Source organism: Emys orbicularis, chromosome 11, assembly GCF_028017835.1.
Source record: "Emys orbicularis isolate rEmyOrb1 chromosome 11, rEmyOrb1.hap1, whole genome shotgun sequence".
Lineage (NCBI taxonomy): Eukaryota > Metazoa > Chordata > Testudines > Emydidae > Emys > Emys orbicularis.
In genome coordinates this window covers 5,129,673-5,156,869 of record NC_088693.1, presented here as the reverse complement: position 1 = coordinate 5,156,869, position 27,197 = coordinate 5,129,673, and the positions used below count along the sequence as shown (strand labels likewise).

Genomic DNA, 27,197 nt, shown 5'->3' with positions numbered 1-27,197 from the left:
CAGGGCGCAGTGAAGGAAGCTCACTGAAAATTTGGTCCTGAAAGTCATTGCTCATTGGATTTTGACATTGGCACTTCTGCGTTTGGTAAGAGACTCCCAGCTCCCATGTCTGTGAATGTATGGGCAACTAAATCCCATACTTCCCCCTAGTAGCAGATTATTAGCCACTGGGCTGATGGGGCCCATACCCAGGGGCCCCAGCCAATTGGGGGGCCCTAGAAAAATGGGTGCCCCTGCTCCCCAGCAAGAGTGCTGGGCAGGGCGGGGGAAGTCACTGCGCCCTGAACCTGGTCCCCGGCAGGAGCGCTGGGTGACAGGGGAAGCCCCAGTGCCCAGACCCCAGCTGCGGCCCTGGGACTGGAGAAGTTCTAGCTCCTTGACATGACCTCAGGGCTGGGGGAGCCATCACTCGCCCCTATGGCCCTGCGGCTGGTGGGGGGGCAGAAAGGAGCGGGACCGCAGGAGGAGGTGGAATGAGGTAGATCGTGGATGGAATGGGGCAGGGCAGGACAGAACAGGGTGGGTGCATGGGCAGGGACGCAGGCAGAACTGGGGCAGGACTGCAGGCAGAAGGGGCCACCCACTTGCTCTGGCCCAGGGCCCCACAAAACCTTAATCCACCCCAAGGACTAGGAAACAGCACTGCTGAAAGCAATCAGATTCTGGAAGCCGAAGAGAAATGTTTTGCTCTGCACAAGGGGCAACCACACTGCCTGGTGCATGCCAGGGAGGGGCGGTGGGGAGTGGTGCTGACCTCAGCCCTGATGGAACGAGTCTAGAAAGACCCAGCCTTCGCCAGTAACAGTTGCAGCTCCCGGCCATCACATGAGAGCAAGAGAGACAGGAGCCCTTATCACAAACATGTGCTGTCAAACAGCGTAGACCAGCCCCAGAGGTTCCACATGAGTGACAGACGCCAGGGTATCAAAACACAGCAACTCCGCCAGCCGGGCGCAGGCCATGTGCCAGGCCTGGATTCCACGCCAAGCCTTCAACGCTCCTCCCTCCCAGGCCAGCAACATTCAGAGGCATCGGGTGAGTAACACAGGTCCAACCTCTCGAGTCCAGGGTCCCCCTTCCCTTTTTCCAGCATGCCCCGTTTCCAGTTCTGGGCGACATGCATCGGGTGGCTGGGGACTATGGTGGTGGCTGTATACAAATGACATTTGGGCAAGGGAGCTGGGGGAGGGGAGGGGCATTCCAAGGATCCAGGCTGGAGGTTAACAGCCAAATTTAGCCCATCACGCGGATTAGACTAACAGCCCAGCTGTGATGCCTCATCAAGCCCCACAAGCCCTAGCATGTGGGGCCATCTATAGCTCTGCAGATGCAAGGCCACGTTCAGCTCCTGTGTCACGTAGCAAAGTCCACCTGTCTAAGCAGAGAGCTCCTACCATTCACAGACTGCAAAGAGAGACTCTTGCATTGCTTTGAAGGGACACAGGGTGGTTTATACAGCAGGGGATCCTCCCCTACACCCACCCACTACTTGGAGAAACCACAGGATGCCTTGGGGGAAGGAGAGAGCTAACTTTATCTCTGTCCTAGAACTTAAGAACACAAGAATGGCCATACTGGGTCAGACCAAAGGTCCATCCAGCCCAGTATCCTGTCTGCCGACAGTGGCCAATGCCAGGTGCCCCAGAGGGAGTGAACCTAACAGGTAATGATCAAGTTGTTGGTGTCACTAAAGTGATCTCTCTCCTGCCGTCCATCTCCACCCTCTGACAAACAGAGGCTAGGGACACCATTCCTTACCCAGCTTGGCCTATATTCACAAATAGCCCATACCCAGAAACACCCACTGAGACGACTCAATTCAGGGCCCCTCTGGCTGAGCTAGCAGACAAGGATCGGGGCCATCTGCTCATCTGCAGTTTCCCTCCCCTCCTGCTTCAATAGCCCTGTGGATGCACCCCAGTCAATTCCAGCCCAATGAAATGCTAAACTGGATACAAATCTTCAGCCCCTTGCTGCAAGAGATCAAGGCCCAGACCCAAAAAGGTATTTAAGTGCCCAACTCCCATTGGCTCTAAATCCAATGGGAGTTAGGCACCTAAACATCTCTGAGGGTCTGAGCCCAACTTTTCTCAAAACCTTAAGTTTTGACCTAAGGTGCCTTCTTTGGAATTGTCTACATGGGGAAATTGTCCACACTGCAGAATAAGCGATTGCACACCTGGGGTAGATCCTCTATTCAGTCACTTTATTCTGGAATGATTAGTGCAGTTTGTGAGCACGCTAATCATTCTGGAATAGAGCGTTCACACATGGAGCTATTCCAGAAATGCTTATTCCACAGCAGCTATTCTGGTCAATTTCCCTGCATAGACAAGCCCTTTATAAGGAAGTCCACAGAAATCTCATCTATATATAGAGCTCTTTTTCCAGCATATCTGAGCCAACATCATAATAATTACCCCTGGCATTTTCAGAGTGCTGCACAATCAAACTAATCCAGGTTTATGACACTCCCTGCAAAACAGGCACCATCCCTTTTTTTACACATGGGGAAACAGAGGCAAAGAGAGGACAAGTGACGGGTACAGAGCAGCTCCCAGTCCTACGATCAGTTAACTGAGTGGCATAGTTACTCCTTCCTTGTACTGTCCCCTAAGAAGAGAACAGAGAGGGCAGTATGAAACTGAACACCACACCATTCAGGATACACGAAAATGAAATGCTTCATATTGATGCACTATGGAACTCACTGCTGCAGGAGGGTGGCTAGATTTAATGGGGGGTTTTTGGGTGGGCAGGGAGCTGTTGGTTTCCTTTTAAAAAGGGTCATATAATTCCATGGCCGCTGATAGCTAGTCAAGCAACAAATATTAAGGGCAAATTGCATTTCACGATACCACATCAGCTGCGAGAAACACTTCTCCCCCACATATAACACTGCACAATCACCGAGACCAGCGACAGGGGTTTTGCACTTCCTTTTGAAGCACCAGCTACCACTGCTGCCAGAGGCAGGACAGAGGCCTTGAGGGATCCATAGGTGAGTCTCTGGATTAGGTGAGTCTAATGCAAGACCAAGGGACCCTAAAATCTCATCATGGGACTCTGTATTCAGCAGCAGAAAGGGAACTATGGCCGAGGAAAAGGCCTTAGACTAGTTTAGGGATGTGATGGAAGCATACTTCTGAGTTTTGCTGTGCCCTGGGTGTTACGCAGCAATGGCTAGCAGACGCTGAACAGGGCTCCTAAGTACATTCAGTGAATGAGGGGGCTGGATGACCTAGTAGGTCATTCTATTACTAACGTCTGTGGTTCTGGGACTTGGGGACAGGCCGCAGAAAGCCAATGGAACAGTCGCTGAGCAGTACCAGCACAGAATGGGTTCTCTGGGGCTGGGGACATATGGATGCAGTAGCAGGAGGGGGAAGGGTGCATGTGGAAATGGACTCTCTGTGTGCATGAATAAGGGAGAGGGATCTGGAGGAGTGGGAAGGAAATTCTATGGACGGAGGGGAGGAAGGGAGCCAGGCAGAGAGACTGATTGGCGGGAGGGACCGGGAGGTTGGTCAGGAAAGAGCTGAGAGATATTAAAAGCAGGATCTATCCTTTAATACCCAGTATAAATTAAGGCGTTCCTGTTGCGTGTGCAACTCCCACTTGGGGACTCATCCCATCCCTCAGTCTAGCTCCGAATGCCTTAAACAAGGGCTATCGAGAAATCTTCCAGCATTCAGGTTTGCCTTCTTATGCCGAGGTCTCTACGGCCCTCTCTCTACCAGAGTTATGTCCCCTCATTCCTGTGTGGGGTCGTGCTTAGCTATTTCATGCTTTCCTCATAAGTCGCTCCCTCCGGCCCACTCGCCCTTTAGCTTCTTTTTTCCAAAATCCCTCCCATTAGCTACAGTTTCCAATCCAAGCGGCAACGCGCTCTAGATAGAGAATATGATGTGACAGCTCTGTATGAAAAGCCTACAAATCAATGGGTTTTCTTGCCATCCTGCAAACATACCTTTATTTTTGTGCTGTGTTTGCACAATGGTGTCCTGGTCCAGGACTAGAACTCCTAGGCGCAATAGTAATAGACATAATACATTTTGTTAAAATGCAGCAGTGAAACACACACACACACACACACACACACACACACGATTGGTTGGACTTAGCAAACAGATACAAAAAGGGAAATAACGCTGTGGGCATCAGCAGTGTATTTCTTTTCACCATTTATGCGGTTTGTTTACTTTTTTGCATTTCACTTAGCTGAGGAAAGGGAAGGTACATTGGCTAATGTTATGTTAGTTTCATTTCCTGGTTCTCTGGCACTAGCACAATGCGGCTGGCGGGCGGCGTTTCCCACACTGCCAGAGGAATGCACGTAGCAAACCACTGTTGTTAAACTGAGTTTATAAAAAGAGGGGGAAATATGGAAATCTTGCTACTTAGATTAGATATTATTAAACCTAAATTTTGGACCTAAACTGGCCTTTTTCCATGTGGCGAGGAAATGAAATAAGAGATTAGCGTGATCTGGTGTGTATGCACAGTAGGGGGCTTACAGGTGGGTGGGTAACTTCTGTGACACTATGGCTTTGTTGGTAAGTGCCTTAATTGCATGTTCATTTCCAAAAGCCCTCTGCAGCGCTAGGGCCCAGTGTGTAATTACATATCACCAATTCACTTACCAGCTGTTTGTTGAAGTTCTGCACGCACTGCTCAAACTGCTCGTCTTTTGTTTCGTCCGCTTTGCCGAGCTTCTGTAAGACCTGCAGGCGGGGAACAGAAGAGGAGGCTTTAACCCGGAGGTCACAAGGCTGACACACAACTGTACGAGGCAGGAGCAAACTGTGGCGACTTCTTGGCTCATCAGACAGGAAACGGGAAGCCTCTCCCGTCCCTGCGCTCAGCACGTCTGAGATGCTTGTGCAGAACTGAGTCAGGGTGAGCTCATGCCTGCTCAGCTCTGCTGGGAGCGTTACTTCAGCGATCAGAGCCCGGCCTCCACCCAGGGTGAGGGCGAACGCGGCGACAGCAACAGGATGGATCCTGCCTGGTTTTGTTTATGAGGCCAGCAAAGGAGGGACCCTGCTGCCTCGCACCTTGAGCTCAATGGGTGCAACACACTAACTCTGGTGTCCGTGAGCGGGGAATCCTGAGTGTGCAGCATTTTACACTGCTTTCATAGAATATCAGGGTTGGAGGAGACCTCAGGAGGTCATCTAGTCCAACCCCTGCTCAAAGCAGGACCAATTTCCAACTAAATCATCCCAGCCAGGGCTTCGTCAAGCCTGACCTTAAAAACCTCTAAGGAAGGAGATTCCACCACCTCCCTAGGTAACCCATTCCAGTGCTTCACCACCCTCCTAGTGAAAAAGTTTTTCCTAATATCCAACTTAAACCTCCCCCACTGCAACTTGAGACCATTACTCCTTGTTCTGTCATCTGGTACCACTGAGAACAGTCTAGATCCATCCTCTTTGGAACCCCCTTTCAAGTAGTTGAAAGCAGCTATCAAATCCCCCCTCACTCTTCTCTTCTGCAGACTAAACAATCCCAGTTCCCTCAGCCTTTCCTCATAAGTCATGTGCTCCAGCCCCTAATCATTTTTGTTGCCCTCCGCTAGATTCTTTCCAATTTTTCCACATCCTTGTAGTGTGGGGCCCAAAACTGGACACAGTACTCCAGATGAGGCCTCACCAATGTTGAATAGAGGGGAATGATCACGTCCCTCGATCTGCTGGCAATGCTCCTACGTATACAGCCCAAAATGCCGTTCGCCTTCTTGGCAACAAGGGCACACTGTTAACTCATACCCAGTTTCTCGTCCACTGTAACCCCTAGGTCATTTTCTGCAGTCCCTAGTCTATAGCAGTGCATGGGATTCTTCCGTCCTAAGTGCAGGACTCTGCACTTGTCCTTGTTGAACCTCATCAGGTTTCTTTTGGCCCAATCCTCTAATTTGTCTATGTCCCCCTGTATCCTATCCCTCCCTCCAGCATATCTACCACTCCTCCCAGTTTAGTGTCATCTGCAAACTTGCTGAGGGTGCAATCCACGTCATCCTCCAGATCATTAATGAACAAGCACAAGCATAAACGATTGCACGGGATACCAAGTGGCACAGAATCAGGTCCAGTGAGGAGATCATTTTTTTTCCCCCTCCCAGGATTGCTGGACCCTCCAGCCCACGAGAGGGAAGGCAATTGAGGGTATATAAGGAAGGGGAGAGACACAAAGGACATGGAGGAGAGGGAACACCAACTTCCCTCCATTCCCTCTTCTCACACAAACACACACCAGGTTTGGGGTACCTGGTCGCTAAGGGGTAAAAGGGCCCTGATCAAATGGTATTCAATTCCAGCTGGTGCCAGGAGGCGGCCAGGGGACCATGCACCCATCTCCCCACACCCACCAGCTAGTCTCCTCTCCACAGCGAGAGCTCTTTGCACAACACAGCTGGCCCCAGGCCAAGTAAATCCTTATCAGGGCACTTCCCCTATCAGAAGTTCCCCTTCAACACACTCTCCACAGAGTGCTTGGTCACTTCCCATCCAGGGAGACCCACGGCGATACAGCCTGTCAGGGGCAGCGGGATGGATTCCAGCTGTAGAGGAGGTCAGGACTGACTGACCCTGCCTTGGGCAATTCCAGTTCTGGAGCCGCGGGGACGCTGGGGAGCATCTCAGGGGAGAAGGACATTGATGGAGAGGGGGAGAAGGCCCACTATGCATGCTGTGTGCAGAAAGGGCACGTGGTATTCCCAGCCAGCCAGCCAGTGGGTTCAGAGGCATGGGCTGGTCATGAATACAACACATATGTACGTGCACACACAGAGGGTTACATGCACACGCCAAGCATTATGCATACAGATTACGCTTGAAGTAGAAAGCGCAGCCTAACAAACATTAATTCTGCACCCCGAAACCTCTCCTATCAGCAGCAACAATCCAAAAGCACAAGTGTGGGGGATGGGGGAGAGGTATACAGCAAGGCCCTAAGGCTGTAATTAAGGATATCAAGCGATTCTGGTTCACTTGAGAAACTCCCCACCACCACTTAAGCAGGGAGAGAGCCCACAGTTAGGGTTGCCAGCTTTCTAATCGCACAAAACTGAACACTCCTGCCCTTGCCCCAAGGCCCCGCCCCTTCTCCATCCTCACTCCCACCATCACTCGCTCTCCCTCACCCTCACTGACTTTCACTGGGCTGGGACAGGGGTTTGGGGTGCAGAAGGGGGTGATGGCTCCAGCTGGGGGTGCGGGCTCTGAGGTGGGGTCTGGGATGAGGGGCTTGGAGTGCAGGAGGGGGCTCAGGGCTGGGGCAGGAGGTTGGGGTGCAGGAGGGAATGCAGGGTGCAGGCTGCAGGAGGGGGCCCAGGGCTGGGGTGCAGGCTCTGGGAGGGAGTTAGGGTGCGGGAGAGGGGGCAGGGCTTAGTCCCTGTTCTTAGTCCTACCCGACTCTGCCAACAGGTAGAAGCAGAGACTGGATTTCCTAGCTGCCCTGGCCCTTGGCCAGTTAAACTTTCCAGACCAGGTAGGGGTAGCAGCAGCGGGAGTCCACAGAGCCTCAAAACAGGTGAGCAGGGAAAGGCCCAACCCCTCCTGGGTGCAGGGTGTTGTGAGTAAACGGAGCTTGGAGGAATGGGACGTTCCAGCCGGGAGAGCCCTGCAAAAGGGCAACCCGGGCCAGCGGCCCCAACTCAGGTTTCCAAGAGCCACGTCCTCTGGGAGGCCTAGCGGCACTGCGGCTGGTTATTCTCCATTCCCCCAGCCCTCTGGTTATAACGGAAGCTAGCCCCTTGCTACCCCGTCCCCTTCTGCGCCCTCCCCCAGACTTTTTGCCCCCTGCAAGTGTGTACGGAATTAACGCAGGTGGACAGCACCCAATTGACAGACCGGGAAAGCAAAGCTCACTCTCCCTGCTTGGAGAGTGATCAGCCTCCGCAGACCATCATGTCTGGATCCTCTCCAAGAAGTCCACCAATAAGTGCATACACGGGGGCGGGGCTAATAAAATGGTGCCTGTTGGGACAGCCACTAGGGATTTCTCCCAGCTCCTTGCACGGGGGACACCCAGGGCAACTGCACTAGCAACTTCCGTCACGCCGGTGACCTAAAAGCTGTGACCACAACTTAAGCCCTCTGCCACTCGTCTCTCTGATGTTGCTCCTGCCTGAGGCAGCAGCATAGTGGTTTTGCTAGCATGACAGAGAAGTGACATCCTGCATTTTTTCTTTTTTTTTTTTGACCACAGTGTTAAGAAAAAGACTTCATGCACCCACTGGCCAGCCCATGTGGTTACACAGCCAGCTGATGGAATTAGCAGCATGCTGACACAGCCCGTGCGAGGGCTTGCAACCTTTCCTCAAGGTCGCGAGCACCAGGGAGGTACAGCAACTCACACTGGAGCGGTGCATGATAAATCTGTTTAGTCATTCAGCACCTGGTCCACACAGCCCCTGCTCCGGCTGTGGTCAGATTATCTAGATTAGAGTGACTGCGTTTCGCTCCTCTGCCTGCGTGGGGGGGAGGCGGGGATCTCTGGGGTGTTCATGTAACAGCAAGAGGGAAAAAATGACACCTGCAATTGTGATGAGAACTATCTTCCTTGGGACCGGGGCTTGAACCTGGGACCTCCAGAGCTAGAAGTCTCTACAACTTGAGCTAAAGGAATAGGTGCTGTAGCTGGGAGCTATAAAAGACCCCTCCGTGCTCTGTGGATCAGACACACAGCAGGGCACACACCAAACAGACAGTGGGGTTAGGGTTGCCAACTTTCTGATTGCAGAAAACTGCACACCCTTACCCCGCCCCCTTTCCGATGGCTCCGCCCCTACCCTGCCCCTTCTCCGAGACCCCCCCCCCGTTGCTCAATCCATCCCCCCCCTCCGTTGCTTGCTCTCCCCCACCTCACTCATTTTCACCTGGCAGGGGTGCAGGAGGGCTCCAGGTGGGGATGCGAGCATTGGGGTGGGGCCGGAGATGAAGGGTTTAGGGTGCAGGAGGGGGCTCTGGGCTGGGGCCAAGGGGTTCAGAGTGTGGGAGGGGGCTCGGGGTAGGGCAGGAGGTTGGGGTGCAGGAGGGAATGAGGGCACTGAGAGGGAGTTTGGTTGCAGGAAGGGGCTCTGGGCTGGGGCAGGGGTTTGGGGTTCAGGGTGTGGGCTCCGGGCAGCACTTACCTCAGGTGGCTCCCAGGAAGTGGTGGCATGTCCCTCCGGCTCCTAGTCGGAGGGCGGCCAGGGTGCTGCCCCTGCAGCTCCCATTGGTTGCAGTTCCCGGCCAATGGGAGCTGCAGAGCCAATGCTCAGGGCGGCACCTGTGCTGCAGGGATGGGCAACGTGTGGAGCCCCCTGGCCACCCCTGCACCTAGGAGCCGGAGGAACATGCCGGCTGCTTCTGGGACCTGTGCGGAGCCGGCTGCTGCGGCCAACCAGACTTTTAGCGGGGAGCTGCCAGGGTCCCTTTTCGACCGGGCATTCCAGTCAAAAACCAGGCGCCGGCAACCCTAAGTCGGGTACACAGTGTTCATCCTGTGTTATAGGAGGCAAATTGTGGGGCTGAAGCTACAGAGGGTGTCTCCCTCTAGGGCTGCAGTGAAAACATGGATTAAAAAGAATGGCAGAGCTGCTGGCGAGCGGACAGCATGGCACAGAGAGTGATCCGAGAGGCTGCTGCCCTAAAGAGCCAGCCGTGGCAGCCTAGCCAGAGAGATTTTGCCTTTCGGGTCAGAAATAACTGGACAACTCCCTCGCTGGCTGTTCCTCCAGTGGAGTTACACCAGGGATGAATGTGAATCAGAAACTCCTGATCGGGCAACCATACAAAAAGGTACATGTGGTAGCTAAGTGGGGAGTGGCAGGAAAGGGAAGTTGGATGGACAGCAAGGGCCAGAGCCAATGATGGCCGTTCTGAAGGTGGAGCTAGACCAGGAGTGGGCAAACTATGGCCCGCTGGCCACGTCCGGCCCATTGGACCTTTTAATCTGGCCCTCGCGCTCTCACCGGGGAGTGGGGTCGGGGGCTTTCCGTGTGGCTGCCGGAAGTAGCGGCATGTTCCCCCTCCGGCTCCTACGCGTAGGGGCAGCCAGGGCCAGAGGGCTCTGCACACAGCCCCCACCCCAAGTGCCGCCCCCCGCAGTTCCCATTGACTGGGAACCATGGCCAATGGGAGCTGCAGGGGTGGTGGCTATGGATGGGGCAGCACGCAGAGCTGCCTGGTGCCGTGCCTCCGCGTAAGAGCCGGAGGGGGCGCATGCCACTGCTTCTGTTGCCTGGATGCTCCTGAGGAGGTTACATATCCACACCAGGGTTTCATGGTCATCCCCAGAGGCAGAAATCCCGAAAGCCAGGAAGGACCATCCGTGGCAGCACCGGAGTAATGCCTTGGCCCGGTGACATCATTCTCAGCTGTGATGTAATACTTCCAGGAAGGAAGTCACTCACTGAGCAGATGTTCAGATGTACTCCAGGGGTTACCATGGGCCAGAAGAGGACTTCCTGCCAAAGCTCATCCAGGGCTGAGGGTGGATTTTCTACATCGCTAGCACTCCATGAGACCTGTTTTACAGGCGCACTTGTCAATGACATTGATCAAATCTTTCTTTCTGCAGATTCCAAGCAGGGACAAAAGCCCTCATAAGAAGATCAAGAGAACTGTCCCTCATCTAAAGAGGCTTTTTAACGAGCACATGTGTCTGGCTGATAACAGGATGCTTTCAGGACTCTGGAGGGGTCATTTAACTCAGACAGGAATGCCGATTATGTTGCCAGAGCTCAAAGGTTTGAAAGAGCCCTCGGTGCTTGTATGTGCAAACAGACATAATACTAGTCACAGGAAATGATAAGGAAAAGGCTACTAAATGGACTCCCTTGTGCTCCTGCAACCTGCGTGCCTGGGAACTGGCTCTGCATTTCAAATGCACCATACTTCTTACGCACAAGCTACTTATCAGAGTCCTCAAGCCTAGGTCTGCCCCTTACACCCATGGGTCTCCATCCATCCAGAAGATCTAGCTCCCTTTTCCTTTGGAGCTCTGTTGCGGTGCTGCTAAGCAGTGCTTAATTGGTAATGAAAGAGGTGCCGGGGCCCAAGCAATTTTTTTTTACTTTCCTAACTTGCCTCTGCGGCAAGCCCAGAGGTGCCGGGGCTACAAACTGCCAAGCCGAGAGTCGCCGGGGCTCAGCCCGGGCACAAATTAAGCACTGCTGCTAAGTGTCCTCCATTCCTCAGAACTCAGATTCGTCCCCCAAGCTCTTACCCACCCAGGCCAGGAGTGCAGCGGCCAACAACATAACAGCATCTAAGGCCAAGTCTTGCCCTTGGAAGGCTGGCAGCTGAGAGACAGGGAGGGACATGCAAAACAGATTTCAGAGTAGCAGCCGTGTTAGTCTGTATCCTCAAAAATAACAGGAGTACTTGTGGCACCTTAGAGACTAACAAATTTAAAAAAGTTGATGGATTTCCACTCCATACGGCTAAATGCAGTGCCTTGCATAATGACTACGGCTGCTACTCTGAAACCTGTCATTATGCAAGGCACTGCATTTAGCCGTATGGAGTGGAAATCCATCAACTTTTTTAAATTTGTTAGTCTCTAAGGTGCCACAAGTACTCATGCAAAACAGAGGAATCTACAGCCGCAGGGAACCCCATGATGGGAAGTGGGGTAAGGGAAAGGGGGGTTATTTAAAAACATTTTTAAAGAGACCACGCCGAAAAAGAGAGTGGGCAAATGAGGGGTCACCAGCCTGACAGCTCCATGCCAGGTGGTGTCATATGGCACGGCTTGGGGTCAGGAAAAACACGCACACCCACAGGTGCCAACCAAGCGAGGGGAGAGGTTGGCCTTAACCATAAAGCAGCCAGCAGCACATGTCCATTCCGGCTGTTAATAAACAGTGAGCTCATAGGACAACGTCCCTCTGCCAGGAGCACGGGCGTTATTCCCCCCCGCCCACCCCCAAGTGACAGCGCTTAATCCCTCGGATCACTGCAAAGCCAGATCAAGTTAGGATGGAAACTTCAGGCTCTTTATAGCTATTAATGGAGCAGATTTGCCTGTGCCGAGATGCGGTAAGTTAAGATCCTGACACAGCCCCAGCACCCAGGACTGGAGAACCAAGGATGGATCAGACGGGAAAGACAGTCAGGCAGCTGCTGTCTGCAGTCAGGCCACACACGCCAATGGCGGCCAGAAGCGTTGATCTGGGCACATGAGCATTAATAAGAAACCCCAGCCGGACACCCTCCTCGGCCCTTGGTCTCTAAAATCCTAGCACGCTACGGTGGCGGTGAAGATTTACAACGGGTTTCAGAGTAAGAAGCAGCCAAACGAGAGGGACAGTTGTGGATCAGGGAAGCGGTTTTACCAAAGGAAGTTTCACGCTGGGCATTAGATGGGATTTCAGCACAAGCCCTCAGCATGAAAGTGACTTCTATTCCTGGGTCACCCATAGATTGGCTATGAGCGCCTGGGAAATTCACTTCAGGCAGTGTTCACACTCAAGTGCCTAAAGTAGGAGCCCAAATCTATTTTTAAGCACCTAAATAAATGGTTTGGTTTTCAGTGGTGCTGAGAACCCATGAGGCCCGCTGAGATCTGGTGGGGCTGCAGGTGATCAACATTTCTGGAAGAGCCAGGACACTGGTGCTTAACTTTAAACACTCACATTTGAAAACAAAACCCACTCTTTGTGCCTCAGTTTCCCCTTCTGTAGACCAAGAACACTAATTTCTACTGTTCTTTACAGGGCTTGAACAATATTTCAAAAGCACTCCGAGACCCTGAGATGCACAATGATACTGTAAAAAAAAAGCCAACTATTTTTTTTTAAAATACATAAATAAATATGCAGACGAGCACCAGGCTTACAAACAGGCTTGTTTGGAAGAAGATCTGGTTTTACAAACTCCGAGTACTTCATTAAGAGAGGAGTTAGACCCCACTAGTCAAATTGCAGCGGGTGCACAGACAAGTGCTGCAGCCATTATGCACAGAGCAATAGCTCAGACCGAGCTTTGTACACCAGAAGCTGACCAGTCGAGAGGGAATGATGACAGGGTTATTCCAAACACCCTCATGCCATGGGATCTTTAGCCTCCTGCCTAGAACAGTCAGTGAAGAGAACACTCATACCATCGTCAGAAGGACATTTTTTGTTAATTAATGAACAATTAGCCTGTGGAACTCATTGCCACAGGATATCACAGAGACCAAGAGTTTAGCAGGATTCACAAAAGGATTGGACATTTATAGGGATGAGAAAATATTATATGAGAGTTTTGGAAGGGACAAGAATATTCTTCATGCTTCAGCGCTTAAGTCAACCTCTAATGATTGGGTAACTTTCCCTGGGTACAAATTATCCCAAAATGCCTTTTTTTTAAAAAAATAAAAAAAAAAATAAAAAAAAAAACTTTCCCCCTCAACAATCTGGTGCTGGCCACAACTGGAGACAGAATGCTGCACAAATGTACCACTAGTCAGATCCAATCTGCCATTTCCATGAAGGACCACACTTTCTGACTGCAGCAACTCCCCTGTGTGGCAGTGCAGGGTCAGATCAGCTTAAAGTGTGATTCCACTCTGAAAAGTGACAAAAGAAAGAGCAGCAAGGGGTTCCATATTTATTGCCTTTTAATGGTTTCAGATCACACTTTCTCCACTGGGGGAGGGGGGTAGAACTTTTCCTTGCTAACTGACAGCAAATGCAGAGAATCTAGAGAATCAAGAATACATACATCCCATCCTGTTTATTACGGTGATGATATGCTGAAGGCCCTGTGTCATAACTATAAAGGGAAGGGTAACAGCCCTCCTGTGTAGAATACTATAAAATCCCTCCTGGCCAGAGACTCCAAAATCCTTTTACCTGCAAAGGGTTAAGAAGCTCAGGTAACCTGGCTGACACCTGATCCAAAGGACCAATAAGGGGACAAGATACTTTCAAATCTTGGTGGGGGGAAGGCTTTTGTTTGTGCTCTTTGTTTTGGGTGGGAGTTCGCTCTTGGGACTAAGAGGGACCAGACATCAATCCAGGCTCTCCAAATCTTTCTGAACAAGTCTCTCATATTTCAAACTTGTAAGTACAGCCAGGCAAGGCGTGTTAGTTTTATCTTTGTTTTCTCAACTTGTAAATGTACTTTTTGCTAGGGTGTTTACCTCTGTTTGCTGTAACTTTGAACCTAAGGCTAGAGGGGGTTCCTCTGGGCTCTTTACGTTTGATTACCCTGTAAAGTTATTTTCCATCCTGATTTTACAGAGATGATGTTGACCTTTTTCTTTAATTAAAAGCCTTCTTTTTAAGAACCGGATTGATTTTTCCTTGTTTTTAGATCCAAGGGGGTTGGATCTGTATTCACCAGGGAATTGGTGAAGAGTCTCTCAAGGCTACCCAGGGAAGGGAATTAGCACATTGGGAGTGGTGGCAGCGGACCAGATCTAAGCTGGTAGTTAAACTTAGAAGTTTTCATGCAGGCCCCCACATCTGTACCCTAAAGTTCAGAGTGGGGAAGGAGCCTTGACACCCTGCAAGCCAAACTATGCTGAAAGTGACACCTAAACCCACTTCCTCCTAATTCTCCCCTCAGCAATACCTGCACAAACCAATTAGTCTCCAATGGTAAATGCATAAACACACCAAGGGCATAAATTGGTTTACAGGATCTTTTGCACTGGTGATGATGTGCAAGGAAAGAATCCAGCTTGACTTTCAGATCCCAGGTTGAGCCTATAGGGTTGACAGGGCAAACTGAGACCCCGGGACGCAATAAACATGCAGCCCTGTGATCCCATTTATCACCCACTCGCCTATACTTGGAGCTGCGATGTATTGATACCATAATCTTGTGGCTGAAAGGGCAGCATCATACCTTCTACCCCACATCAGCACCACGTCTGACTCTGCCTCGGACCGAGAAGAGGCCCCCTAGAACAGTTATGCCAGATCAGCACAATTGAAACACTAAGTCACATTTTGATCCTGAGCTGCTGCACTACGGTCCTCCCTAAAAAAGGGAACCGCCTCTTAGCCCAAATGGAATCTCACTTGCTCAATGAAATCAATAAGCGCAAGTTCTTCCACGACACGTTTTGCACTCAGGCTCAAGGAGAGCTTTTGAACAGCACAGGTGGGAACCAGGTGGCTAAGTCCCACTTAGCTGTCAGTGGGAGTAGGGCACCCAATGGTGCCCTTTGTGCCTCTTCTGCTCGTTGTCCTGCGCAGGGGGCAGCTCCATTGTCTGCATCTGAACACAGCACAATTAAGTCTTTCCTTGGAACAACGGAACAAAGGCACACGGGGCGGAGGGGGCGGGGCAGAGTTCAAGTTCAAATGCCTCCATGCTGCATTTGACATTCAGAAAGGATTCCTGGTTCTGGGCAACCATGAAGACTCTTTGATCATTGGGGAGAATGGGGGGGGGGGTTAAGTTTAGCATGGAGGAGGTTTCTTACTAACTACCTGCTTGTTGACAAGGTCCACCTGATTCCACAGCAAAGCCCAGCAGAACACAGGCAATTGTGCAGAGAGAGAGGATGGCCCAGTGGTTAGTGTGTCATTTCACTTCAACTCCCTGGACTTTCGTTGGAGGTTGCTGGTTGCCCATCCAATTATGAGGCTGGATCCTGTTTACCACAGCCCCCATCACTATTGTATGTGGGCACCTCCTACAGAGTAACCTGATTTATCCTCACAGCCCCCTGCGAGGTAGGCAGTGTGGCTATCCGTTTGATAGAGACACTGCGACCACGTCACGGATTGCGTGATGCCCAGCCAGAAGCACCTCGGACCGGATGTCTGGAAAAGCGGAGCATCTGCATCACCCAGGGAAGTCAACGAGAGCTGTGGGTGCTCAGCAGAGCCATGCCCTGCACCTACAGTTGTGCACTAAATAAAATCAATACATAAATCCAAGCACAGGAGGGGGAAAAAAAAAAAAAAAAAAAAAAAAAAAAACAGTGGCCACATCTGATGGTTTGTCTATGACGTGCACAAGGCCACAGAAGAACATCAGTGACAGAATGCAGAGCTCCTGGGTCCCACGGCACGACCCTTCACAACACAATCACAGTGCCACGTGGCACACCCTCCACCAGCCGCTGCATATGAATAGCAACAGCGGCAAGTGAGGTGACCGAGCACAGGAAGGTGTTTTTTAGGGAAACAGTCTCCTTTTGCCACCTTCCAAAAGCTGGTACTACGCTGCAAGGTATTTGTAGCAAGGAGAGGTATGCACTGAAAGCTGCCCCCGGACTGACCGCATGCGGGATCATTACCCAATGTGATCCGCGCTGGCAGGAGGGGTAATGTTAAACTCCAAACAAAGACTGTCTCTTTCCTTTGAGCTCAGATGATTCAGGCTGGAGAAAAGGCAGGTGTTTTAAAAAAAAAAAAAAATTCCCCAGGCACCTTCTACATTTAATCTGGCCCATCAGATGGACTCCCCCAGCCAGTCCTGGGTTTCTGAGCCACCAGTGAATTTCACCTCCACAACAGACAAGGGCAGAATAGCCCAAGAAAGAGTGAGAAGGAAAACAGACCTGTTTCACTTGCACAGTTGGCTGTTCACTCCTATTCAGTCACTGTCATCTTACCAAGCTTAGGACTTTCCCCACAAGGGATGGTCTTGTGGTTGTGTCACTAGGAGGCATGAGATCTGAGTTCTATTCCCAGCTGCGCTTCACGTCTGACCTTGGGCAAGTCAAACTTTCCATGCCTCGGTATTCCCATCTGTACAATGGAGCTAGCACCTACTTCACAGGAGTGCCAAGAGCCAATTGCCTGGTGTATAAAGCACCAACAGATGCTCAAACAAACAGTAGCCACCCTAGAACTACAAAGTGTTACCATAATGTAGAGGGTACTGTTGTTCGGTCTTGTGATAGATACCTGTAGCTAAGCCAAGGCTGTGGAAAGAGACCTCCAATACTAGGGAACAGTTACCAAGAGTTTTTTCTGTTTCTCCAGTTTAATTTTAAAATCCTGTCCCTTGTAGGGGATTTTTCTGTCCTAAACAGAGAAAAAAAAATTATTATATAAAAAAATCGCTGTGCTAGGAAGGACAAGCCTGGGGGGGAACGTACAAAATGCCTGTGTGATTAAAGGGCAGTGCTGTATATTCAGGTGAGAATCTACCATAGGGCCTCTAGCCCCCATAAGACCATCTTCTATCTCTCCCATACATCCCCCAAGCCTCTCCCCTTCATGATGGAAACAGATTGGTGGATCTCATGGAGTTCCAGGCATACTTCATCCCCTCCTGGGAGCCCCCTCCTCCCCCCCGACAAAGGGGACATGTATCCTTTAATTAGAGGTTCTCAAAACTCACTAAGCTGACCAATGGCTGTTTTTAGGAGCTGGCATATTTGCATTTCCCTCACTCTTTCCAACCTACAGCAAAGCAGAGAACTCAAAATGACCATCAAGATACCAGTGTCACCAGACCCACTGTAACCTGTTCAGTATCAAGAGACGGAGAACCCACCACTTCCCTTGTTAGTTTATTCCAATGATTAATCACCCTCAGTGTTAAATATGTGTCTTGTTTCTAATTTGACTTTGTCTGGATTTATCTTCCAGCCATTGGTTCTTGTTCTGCCACTCTTCGCTAGATTAAAGAGCTCTTTAGTACCTGGTATTTTCTCCCCATGCAGGTACTTATGCACTGTGATCAAGTCACCGCTCAATCTTCTTTTTGAGAAGCTAAATAAATTGAGCTCTTCGAGTCTCTCCCTGTACGGCATTTTCTCCAGCCCTTGAATAACTTGTGGCTCTTTTCTGCACCCTCTCCAATTTTTCAGCATCCTTTTAAAAATGTGGACACCAGATTTGGATGCAGTATTCCAGTATTGGTCTCGCCAACCCGGTATATAGAGGTAAAAATCCTCCCTGGTCCTACTCACTGCCCCTTGTTTATACATCTAAGGATCACATTAGCCCATTTTGCTACAATATCACACGGTCATGTTAAGTTGTTTGTTCACTATGTCCTCTAAATCCTTTTCAAACTCATGGCTTTCCAGGATACAGTCCCCCATTCTGTGGTTGTGGCCTGCATTCCTTGTTCCTAGATGGATATCTTTGCATTGGCAGCATTGTTTGAATGGGCCCAGTTATCAAGCAACCCAGATCTCTCCGTATGACTGCCCTGTCCTCATCACTATTTACAATTCCACCAGTCTTTCCGTCATCGGCAAATGTTATTAGCAGCAATTTTATCGTTACTTCCAAATCATTGATAAAAATGTTGAATAAGGGCTTAGTACTGACCCCTGAGAAACCCCACTAGACAAACCCCATTTAATGATCATTCTCCATTGACAACTACTTTTTAAATCTGCCAGTGAGTCAGTCCTTAATTCATTTAATGTGGGCGCTATTGACATTATGTAGTGGTACTTTTTTAAAATCAGAATGTTATGTGGTATTAGTCAAATGCCTTACAAAACTCCAAGTAGATTACATCTACACACATACCTTCACCAACCAAAACTTGTGATCTCAAAGAATGAAACCAGGTTTGTTTGACAAGACCTATTTTCCATAAAACCATGGCGACTGGCATTCATTCTATTCCATTTTTGATCAGTTGGAATCTATATCAGCTTTTCCATTGTTTTGCCCAGAACTGATGTCAGGATAAGAAGCCTTTAGTTTCCCTGGTCATCCCAGGCAACTGCACAATTCCGCCACCATTACATCCAAAACACCTCCATCAAATCTAATTAAGAGACTATTCAGTCTAAGGGCTAGTCCCCCGTCATAGAATATCAGGGTTGGAAGGGACCTCAGGAGGTCATCTAGTCCAACCCCCTGCTCAAAGCAGGACCAATTCCCAACATTTTTTTTTGTCCCAGATCCCTAAATGGCCCCCTCAAGGATTGAACTCTCAACCCTGGGTTTAGCAGGCCAATGCTCAAACCACTGAGCCAGACCTGCTCAGTCCAACTACAGTAGTTTCCTTTGTACCATAAACCTGGGATTTGATTTCTCAGGTTGGGGGGGGGGGGGGGCTATTAACTCAGCGCCTGTAATAAAGTCGGTCAGGCTAGTTCCCCCCCCTCTATATTTCCAATTAGCTTGAGCCATACAACCTTGTACATATCATTATAGGACCCAGAGCGAGTGGGAGACCTTCTTTGCAGCATATCATGCATTGGATAGGCCCTTCTCTATCCCATGACAGTCACTTTGTCCCTGAGCACAGGGGAAGTGCCAAGAACCCTGCTTCTGAGTCCCCACCTTGTATCAAATCACAGTTCTAAACTGGGCATTGACATTTCCCTGCAATAGCGTCACGCCCGCAGGGAAGCCTCAGTTACCAGGGTCATTGGCGCCGGATCAAATCCTGGTGTTCACTGTGCGAGTGAATGGAGGGAAGAGGGTAGGAAGGCAAAGGAGGCGGAGACCAGGACAATGCTGGGACTTCTTACCTGGCTCATGTGTGGTGCCGATACATAGCTCTGCAGAGCAGTGGCCTCTTGGAAGAAAGTCAGTTGAAGACCACGCATGAAACTGTAAATGAATCCAGGTCATTTCCCTCCCAGAGTGGAGCATCTTTGTTTCCTCCAAAGACTGGACTTGCCATATTCATAGAGATTAGGTCTGAAAAATGTCCTGCTAGCCTAGTCCACCCCCACCAGTGCTGTACTTCTGCCGGGCTAATTTCCAATGCTTTATCCAAGCTGGCTTCAAGTGTCCCAACAACAGGGTCCCATTCTGTTCTCCTGTGGGAGATTTGATCTAATTATCAGGAGTTTTTCCAAAGAGGTTTACAGAAGACATTCCTCAAGAAAGGAAGGGGATTTCTGCCCACCTCCTGTTTCTTCTACATGTTGCCAAAAGATGCTATTTACCACCTAACAGTATGTATTAGAGACAGGCCCATGCCACGGTGTACAGATCAGGTCCAAACTGCTCCAGATTCCAAGAGTGTTTAGATCCAGGTTTTGGTTCAATACCTCAAAAAGACAGTCTATTTGTTTAGCGTAACAGTCAGGTGCTCTACCACGGATGTGCACGTCCCTCACCCAGATTGCGATTATACACACATGCATGTAGGTAGGTACATACTCAACACACGTTTCATTGCTAGGTGTTTCACCAGGACTCTAACCTGAACCAGTATAGATTGCTGCTTGAAAGAAGACGCTTGCAGAGAAACCTTTCAGAGGTACACCATGTGTGCTAGTGACAATGAGAAAGTAACTCACTGTCTTCCTGTACAATATGCACTTCTATCTCCGTAAAATTCATATTCTATAAAGAATACATGGCTTTTTTTTTTTTTTTTTTTTTTTTTTTTTTAAATCAGCAGAGGTTTAAGATGGCCACTGATTAATACTGTGGTCAAGCGATGGGTGGGCTATATGCAGAATATTGTGAGTGCTGATAAAACCATAATACCCCATCACATGTAGTAAAAAAAAAAAAAAAAAAAAAAACACTACATTTAAAAAGAGCTTTTAAAACATTAGACCGGTTTTTTATTCATCCAGTCTACAGGGCTCGAGGGCGCCCTAAGCTCTAGAAAAAAAAGCTTCATACATTTTCTGCATCTAAAGATGTAATGTTTTTAAAGTCTGCTATTGCAGACCTAAGGGAAGGAGTCCCACTGGGAAGATGGAAATCTCCAGTTTCCCATTCTCTCCCTGCATGCCATGATATCGCCGAGTTTGTGTAGGAAAGTTGGGAACCACTTGCCTAAAGGTTCATGCAGTGTATGGGCTGGGACTCAGTTGGAGTCCATGTGAACGGTTGTGTTTCTAGAGTAATGGGAGAAGATTAGGAGATACACTGTTGCAACTAGTGTTCTAGCTTGCACCTGTATTTAATTTATCTGGACACTGCTTTTGCTGAAAAGCAGGCTAAGAACTAAGACAATGAGACTTCTGTACTGATCTTCATCACCCTTTAGAAATCTTTTCTCTGACAGTTGGCATTTAAGCCTGTTGACCCAGGCAGAGAGGAAGCCAGGGTTAAAACCATCCACTGATCTAGAGACCAGTCCTCACTCCAGTAAATAAACCTACATACAGGTACACACATGCTGCAGTTCTTTTTTGTTAGGGCTACTTTGTGTCCACAACACATTTTCATTATAATATCGATTGTATCTTCTGCCCAGCAAGATTAGGCATGAACACAGATGTGCTTCAGTTTGCCTTTGATCCACCTTCACCCAAAGTGCACAGAACTGTGTCTGAAGCAACGAAGTACGAAAAGTAGTAGTAATTTACCTCCCTGGTACCCTGGCTTTCAATACTTCCTCGAAGGTCCTGGTGACACCCCATCCAGGTTCCTGATCAGGAATTTGGAGCAAAGATACCACCCCAGGAGAATTCATCCCAGGTTTTGCACAGGGCCCATTTGCATGCTGGAATGAAACTGGCGAGTTCAGTGCGTAGCACAGACACCTAGGCAGTGCACACATTACCAAAGCTCATAGTTCCATACCATCAAGGCTCAGTGTTTTAATACGCTCCCTGTGTGACATCCTGCCTACATCTCAACCAGCCACATTCAAAATGCAGTTTCCTGAAAACAAGACAGTCCTCCATTCTGTGAGGGAGGTGGTGCCTCAGAGCTCTGAAACTGAACGCACAGGAAATGGACCGCTGCTGGGCTGCACCAGTTTCAGCCTTGTACAAACTCATTAGGAAAGGGATAAAGATTAATTTTCTGAGTGGGAGCCAAGCTGAGAGGGGGCCAGTCACTTTTGTGCATCATCACTAGAACAGCATGCCAAGAAGCCAATCAATCACATTGTCTTTGGGGAATGGGCATTTTCTGTAAACATCACATTTCTTTAGAATGTTGCTTTTTTCCCCCCAAGTATCTGGAATTATAGGCCTTTTAAAGATAAATTTAAGTCTTCAAGCCAAGTAAGGGGTCAAGAGAAACTCATCCCAAGGAGAAGCCGAAGAAATGTTTGTTAAAAAAAAACACATTGATCAGCAATTTAGATTTTCTTCCTTTTTTCACATATATTTAAAAAAAGAACAAATCCCAAAGCAAAACTACTGCCCAAGCAATGGGATGGTTAGCAGTTTTATTAACTGCCCTGAAAAATCTACGACATCCCTGCAAGGAGTGCTACAAAGCTGGTAACATTAAAGGTGACCCTACAATAACATTCTCTACCTGGTGTAGTATGCCAACACCCATAAAGGTTTATTTGGAAAAGCTAACAGCTTCTCAGAGCGAGGTCACAGCGCCCCGGCTACAGAATCCCGAGCGGCCAATGAGGAGATGTTCTGAGGATGCAATACTTTTACCCTGTGCATCGTTGATTAAGTGTATGTTTGGTACTCTGTATCCTGTTGGAGAACTAAACCCATCTAAACCGGTTCTTTCAAGGGTTAGAGAACACCCCAGCTTGTCCCCTCTTAATTAGCGACATTCTTTTCTCTAATTCATCACTAGATTTTTTTTTTAAACAAGAATCCAGACCCAAATTGGCTCTTCTCCATGAACTCTGTGGCTGGCAGATGTCTGTCTATCCCAGCAGATGTCTGCTACTCCACTCAGCTCTTCAGGCAGCCTACAATGCTTTGAGATCCTCAGATGGAAGGTATGACAGAAATGCTAGGTTATAATAACTAATCCAGGACTTCCTGGCTGTCACTGCTGGGCACTACAGCCACACAGAACTGCATGGGGACCCCGGGGCTGTAGCTCAGATCCCCTTGTTCCAAAAGCACAGGACTCTACTTCTTCTAGAGCTCAAGGAAGCACTGCATTAGCAATTCAATGTAGCACTCTTTTGAGCAGACTGCTCGCTGCTGGATGCACAGAGACCAATAGTCTCATATGCTTCATTGCCCTGCCCACGTAGTGTGAGGACAGCAGAAGCGAGAACTCTTCACATGCATGCTCACATCACACCCATACTCACCAACCAAAACATAGCTGGCAGGTCTAACTTAGACCCCTGCTCTCCTTGCCACTACCCCCGTAAGGGTTGGGGGGAGTCCTTGAAGAGCCCCATCACACGGGGATCCTGAAACTCAGGGACGAAGTACTCAAAAACTTCCCCGAGTCAGGGTCACACAGACAACTTGCCAGGAGCTTTCATTTGCACGGACGGGACCAGACCACATGTGCCCCTCAATTACAATGTGGGTACCCGCCTGCAAGATTCCGTCACCAAAGAGACTTCTATTCATACCAATCTAGGGTTGCCAACTTTCTACGGGCACAAAACCGAACATCCTTGCCCCGCCCCTGCCCCGCCCCCCTTCTGAGGCCTCGCCCCTCCTCACTCCATCCCCCTCCCTCTGTCACTCGCTCTCCCCACCCTCCCTCACTTGCTCATTTTCACCAGGCTGGCTCAGGGGGTTGAGGTGTGGGCTCCGGCTGGGGGTGCAGGCTCCAGGGTGGAGCCAGAAATGAGGAGTTCAGAGTGTGGAAGTGGGCTCTGGGCTGGGGCAGGGGGTTGGGCTCCAGGAGAGGGTGAGGGCTCTGGCTGGGGGTGCAGACTCTGGAGTGGGGCTAGCAGTGAGAAGTTTGGGGTGTTGGAGGGTGTTCTGGGCTGGGGGGTGGAGCTGAGGGGTTTGGAGTATGGGAGGGGCTCCGGGCTGAGGCAGGGGTGCAGGAGGGGGGTGAGGGCTCCGGAGGGGGTGCAGGTTCTGGGGTGGGGCTGGGGATGTGGGTTTTGGAGAACAGGATGGGGATCAGGGCTGGGGCACGGGAGGGGGTCAGGGTGCTGGCTCCAGGCAGCGCTTACCTCATGCAGCTCCCAGAAACAGCAGCATGTCCCCTCTTGGACTCCTAGGTGGAGGCGCAGCCAGGCAGCTCTGCGTGCTGCCCCGCCTGCAGGTGCCGCCCCCACAGCTCCCATTGGCCCTGGTTCCCGGCCAATGGGAGCTGCAGAACTGGTGCTTGGGGCGGGGGCAGTGTGCGGAGCCCCCTGGCCACCCCTATGCATAGGAGTCGGAGGGGGGACATGCGGCTGCTTCCGGGAGCTGCGTGGAGTCATGGTAGACAGGAAGCCTGCCTTAGCCCCATTGCGCCACCGACCGGACTTTTAACGGCCCAGTCAACAGTGCTGACCAGAGCTGCCAGGGTTCCTCTTTGACCAGGCATTCCAGTTGAAAACCGGATACCTGGCAATCCTATACCAAGCTGGACCATCATGTGACGAGAACTTTAATGTCTACAGGCCACATTGTCCATGTTAGACAGGATGGGTACATGGTCTGAACAAAGGAATGCTCAAGTTCTCATCCCAGTTCTGACACTGACTTGCTGAATGACCTTGGGCGAGCCACTTAAAAAAAAAAAAAAAAAAAAAAAAAAAAACCACTTTGCGCCTCAGTTTCCCCACCTGTTAAATACATTCCTACCTCACTGGAGGGACTGTCAGGTTTCATTACATAGCCAATATTTGAAAAGCACTTGAGACCCTCTGACGAAAGGTGCTATAAAAAACAGCGAAGTATTGTAGTGAAATGCTAGTATGGATGTGTGACCACGCTGCCCCCCACTGGATGGAATCAGGACTGCTCAATTTTGAATCATATGCCCTATGCTGCCAAAAGCGAATGCAGATTCCACATGAGCTTAGAAGCGTGTGCTTTTGGAGCAGGAGGATCAGAATTGTAGACCCTCTGTTGGCATGAAGTTCCACATGATCACAGTCTGCAGGAACATGACTACTGTGAAGCCCTAGGGGGACGATGAGTTGTCACAATACCATCTCCAACGCAAAGATGAGGAGAGACTCTGCTTTCAGAATGGCGTGGACGTCTGGCCCTCCGCAAATGAGAAGCCTGCTTGTGGCTGCCACAAATTAGAGACAGAAATATAATCGGGTTTTCACGTGGGAAAGCTGGAATTGCAGAAGGGTGCTAGCGTTCGCTAAAACCTGAATCAAATTCACCGCGTCCCTCCGGTACCAATGCAGCTTCCACATCAGTGGAAAGGTATGCAAAGCACGTACACAGGCGCATTCACTGTCTCTTTAGGATATAGGGACACTGTGGAGCTCAGGTGCTTAAAAAAAAAAGTAAATAGATTTTCCTGACCATGCCCCACTCCCGTCCCAAACTAAGATTTTTAAGCTAATGTGAAATGTCAAGAATGGGGTAGCCAGTTATTTCTCTCTGCCCCCAACATGCCCAATTATCGACTGACTCGTTTCTGTCCTTCAGAACATTTCCAGTTCTCAGATAACCAGATCCGATTCACGCTCAGCAGGTTTTATTTTTGACAGCACTTAAGGATTCAGTTACCAGGCTTGGATACGAAGGCTGTTTGCTCAGTTCTGGGCTGGGCGAGTGGCGACAGATGAGATGATGAATATATTACATACAAGTGGACAAAAGCTGTCAGTGCCCAATGGCCCAGAGAGGCATAATGCCACTGCAACTCAAAAGGGCTCGTTTCAGATATTCTGAGTATAGCTTTTATTCCTGCCACCCAATAGGCACATTCATCAGGGTTAAAACAGACCGGATAACAATACAGAGGTGATTATTTAAAATCACGACACAGAAGACAGCAATGAAAAAGCCAAGAACGTGCGTCGCCACCACAGAATGGCTGGGGAAATCTCTCTAATCGGATTCATGGTTGGAGAAGTTGCCCCTTTGAGCCACCTCGGATTTAAGAGTCAGTGCCAACACACCTCTTCTGGATTTACAGACCCAACAGAGGGTGGCTGCAGCTGCTGATGCCAGGCTGTTATTAGCTGGTGGAGTAAGTGCAATCCCTGAACAAAACCCAAGGAACAAGAGACATGCCCATTAAATTGGCAGCACCCCAGAGCTTTCATTCTGTGGACCTCCTCATAGGGATCCTAATGTATCAAAGTTCTCCACCCACAACTCCCCAGAAAATCCCAAATCCAGGTAAGAGACGTTATGGGACAGATTCACCAGCATGGCCTGGCTGTTTGCACCACTTATGATAGCCACTGCATTGAGTCACCAGAGCATTCATAGAATCATAGAATATCAGGATTGAAGGGACCTCAGGAGATCTAGTCCAACCCCCTGCTCAAAGCAGGACCAATTCCCAACTAAATCATCCCAGCCAGGGCTTTGTCAAGCCTGACCTTAAAAACCTCTAAGGAAGGAGATTCCACCACCTCCCTAGGTAACCCATTCCAGTGCTTCACCACCCTCCTAGTGAAAAAGTTTTTCCTAATATCCAACCTAAACCTCCCCCACTGCAACTTGAGACCATTACTCCTTGTTCTGTCATCTGGTACCACTGAGAACAGTCTAGATCCACCCTCTTTGGAACCCCCCTTTCAGGTAGTTGAAAGCAGCTATCAAATCCCCCCTCATTCTTCTCTTCTGCAGACTAAACAATCCCAGTTCCCTCAGCCTCTCCTCATAAGTCATGTGCTCCAGCCCCCTTAATCGTTTTTGTTGCTCTCCGCTGGACTCTTCCCAATTTTTCCACATCCTTCTTGTAGTGTGGGGCCCAAAACTGGACACAGTACTCCAGATGAGGCCTCACCAATGCCGAATAGAGGGGAACGATCACGTCCCTCAATCTGCTGGCAATGTACCTACGTATACAGCCCAAAATGCCGTCAGCCTTCTTGGCAACAAGGACCTCCTTCTCTTTTGGGTGTACAGTTACAGTACATAATACAATGGGGTCCTGATCCATGGCTAAGCAATACTGCAATGCAAAGAAAGAGCACTGAATAGTAATTATACTGGTGAATCTGGCATGTCTGGCCAACTGATTAGGGAAAAGGCGGTGAGGTTGCAGAATGCTGCACTGAAGTATACTTAGATGTCCACGTCGCATGAAGGCAAAAGAATATGCTCGTTTGATGGACATCTGTCAGCTCAAAACACTCCCAGCGCTGCTTACATAAGAAGACGTGAAGTAGGAAGGGAAGTTGAAGTTGAGAGGAAGAAGAAATGGAAACACTTTCCAGCTTGCTCTTTTCCGCCTAACTCAGCCTGCAGTTCTTTACGGCCAGCGAGTTGGGAGCTTGCTAGAGTCAACGTTTTCCAAAGCTCTGGCACAAATGTAATGCTGACATGGCAGGTGCAACCCCACTGAAGTCAATGAAGCTGTGTCAGCTTACGCCAGGGCTACATTTGGGCCTTAATCTTTGGTTGGGAGGGAAGCTCAGAGAGATCTTTCATTCATTATACTCTCCTGACAGAGCCACTTTTATAACCGCTAGACCCATGCTGAAACGGGTAGATCTAGCATACACAAACAGCCTCTCCAGATATCGCTCAGCACAGAGCCCCTGAGCAAAACGCTG

General features: G+C 49.7%; 1 protein-coding gene across 8 annotated transcripts in view; it reads right to left on the bottom strand.

The window, feature by feature from the left end:
• The window catches only part of BIN1 (bridging integrator 1), a 154,629-nt gene that overhangs the window by 77,049 nt on the left and 50,383 nt on the right, over nucleotides 1-27,197 (bottom strand). For all 8 annotated transcript variants that reach the window (XM_065412904.1, XM_065412905.1, XM_065412911.1 and 5 more), the window contains exon 2: nucleotides 4,644-4,724. In XM_065412904.1, the coding sequence (XP_065268976.1) occupies nucleotides 4,644-4,724 (81 nt within the window). The remainder of the gene's footprint in view (nucleotides 1-4,643; nucleotides 4,725-27,197) is intronic.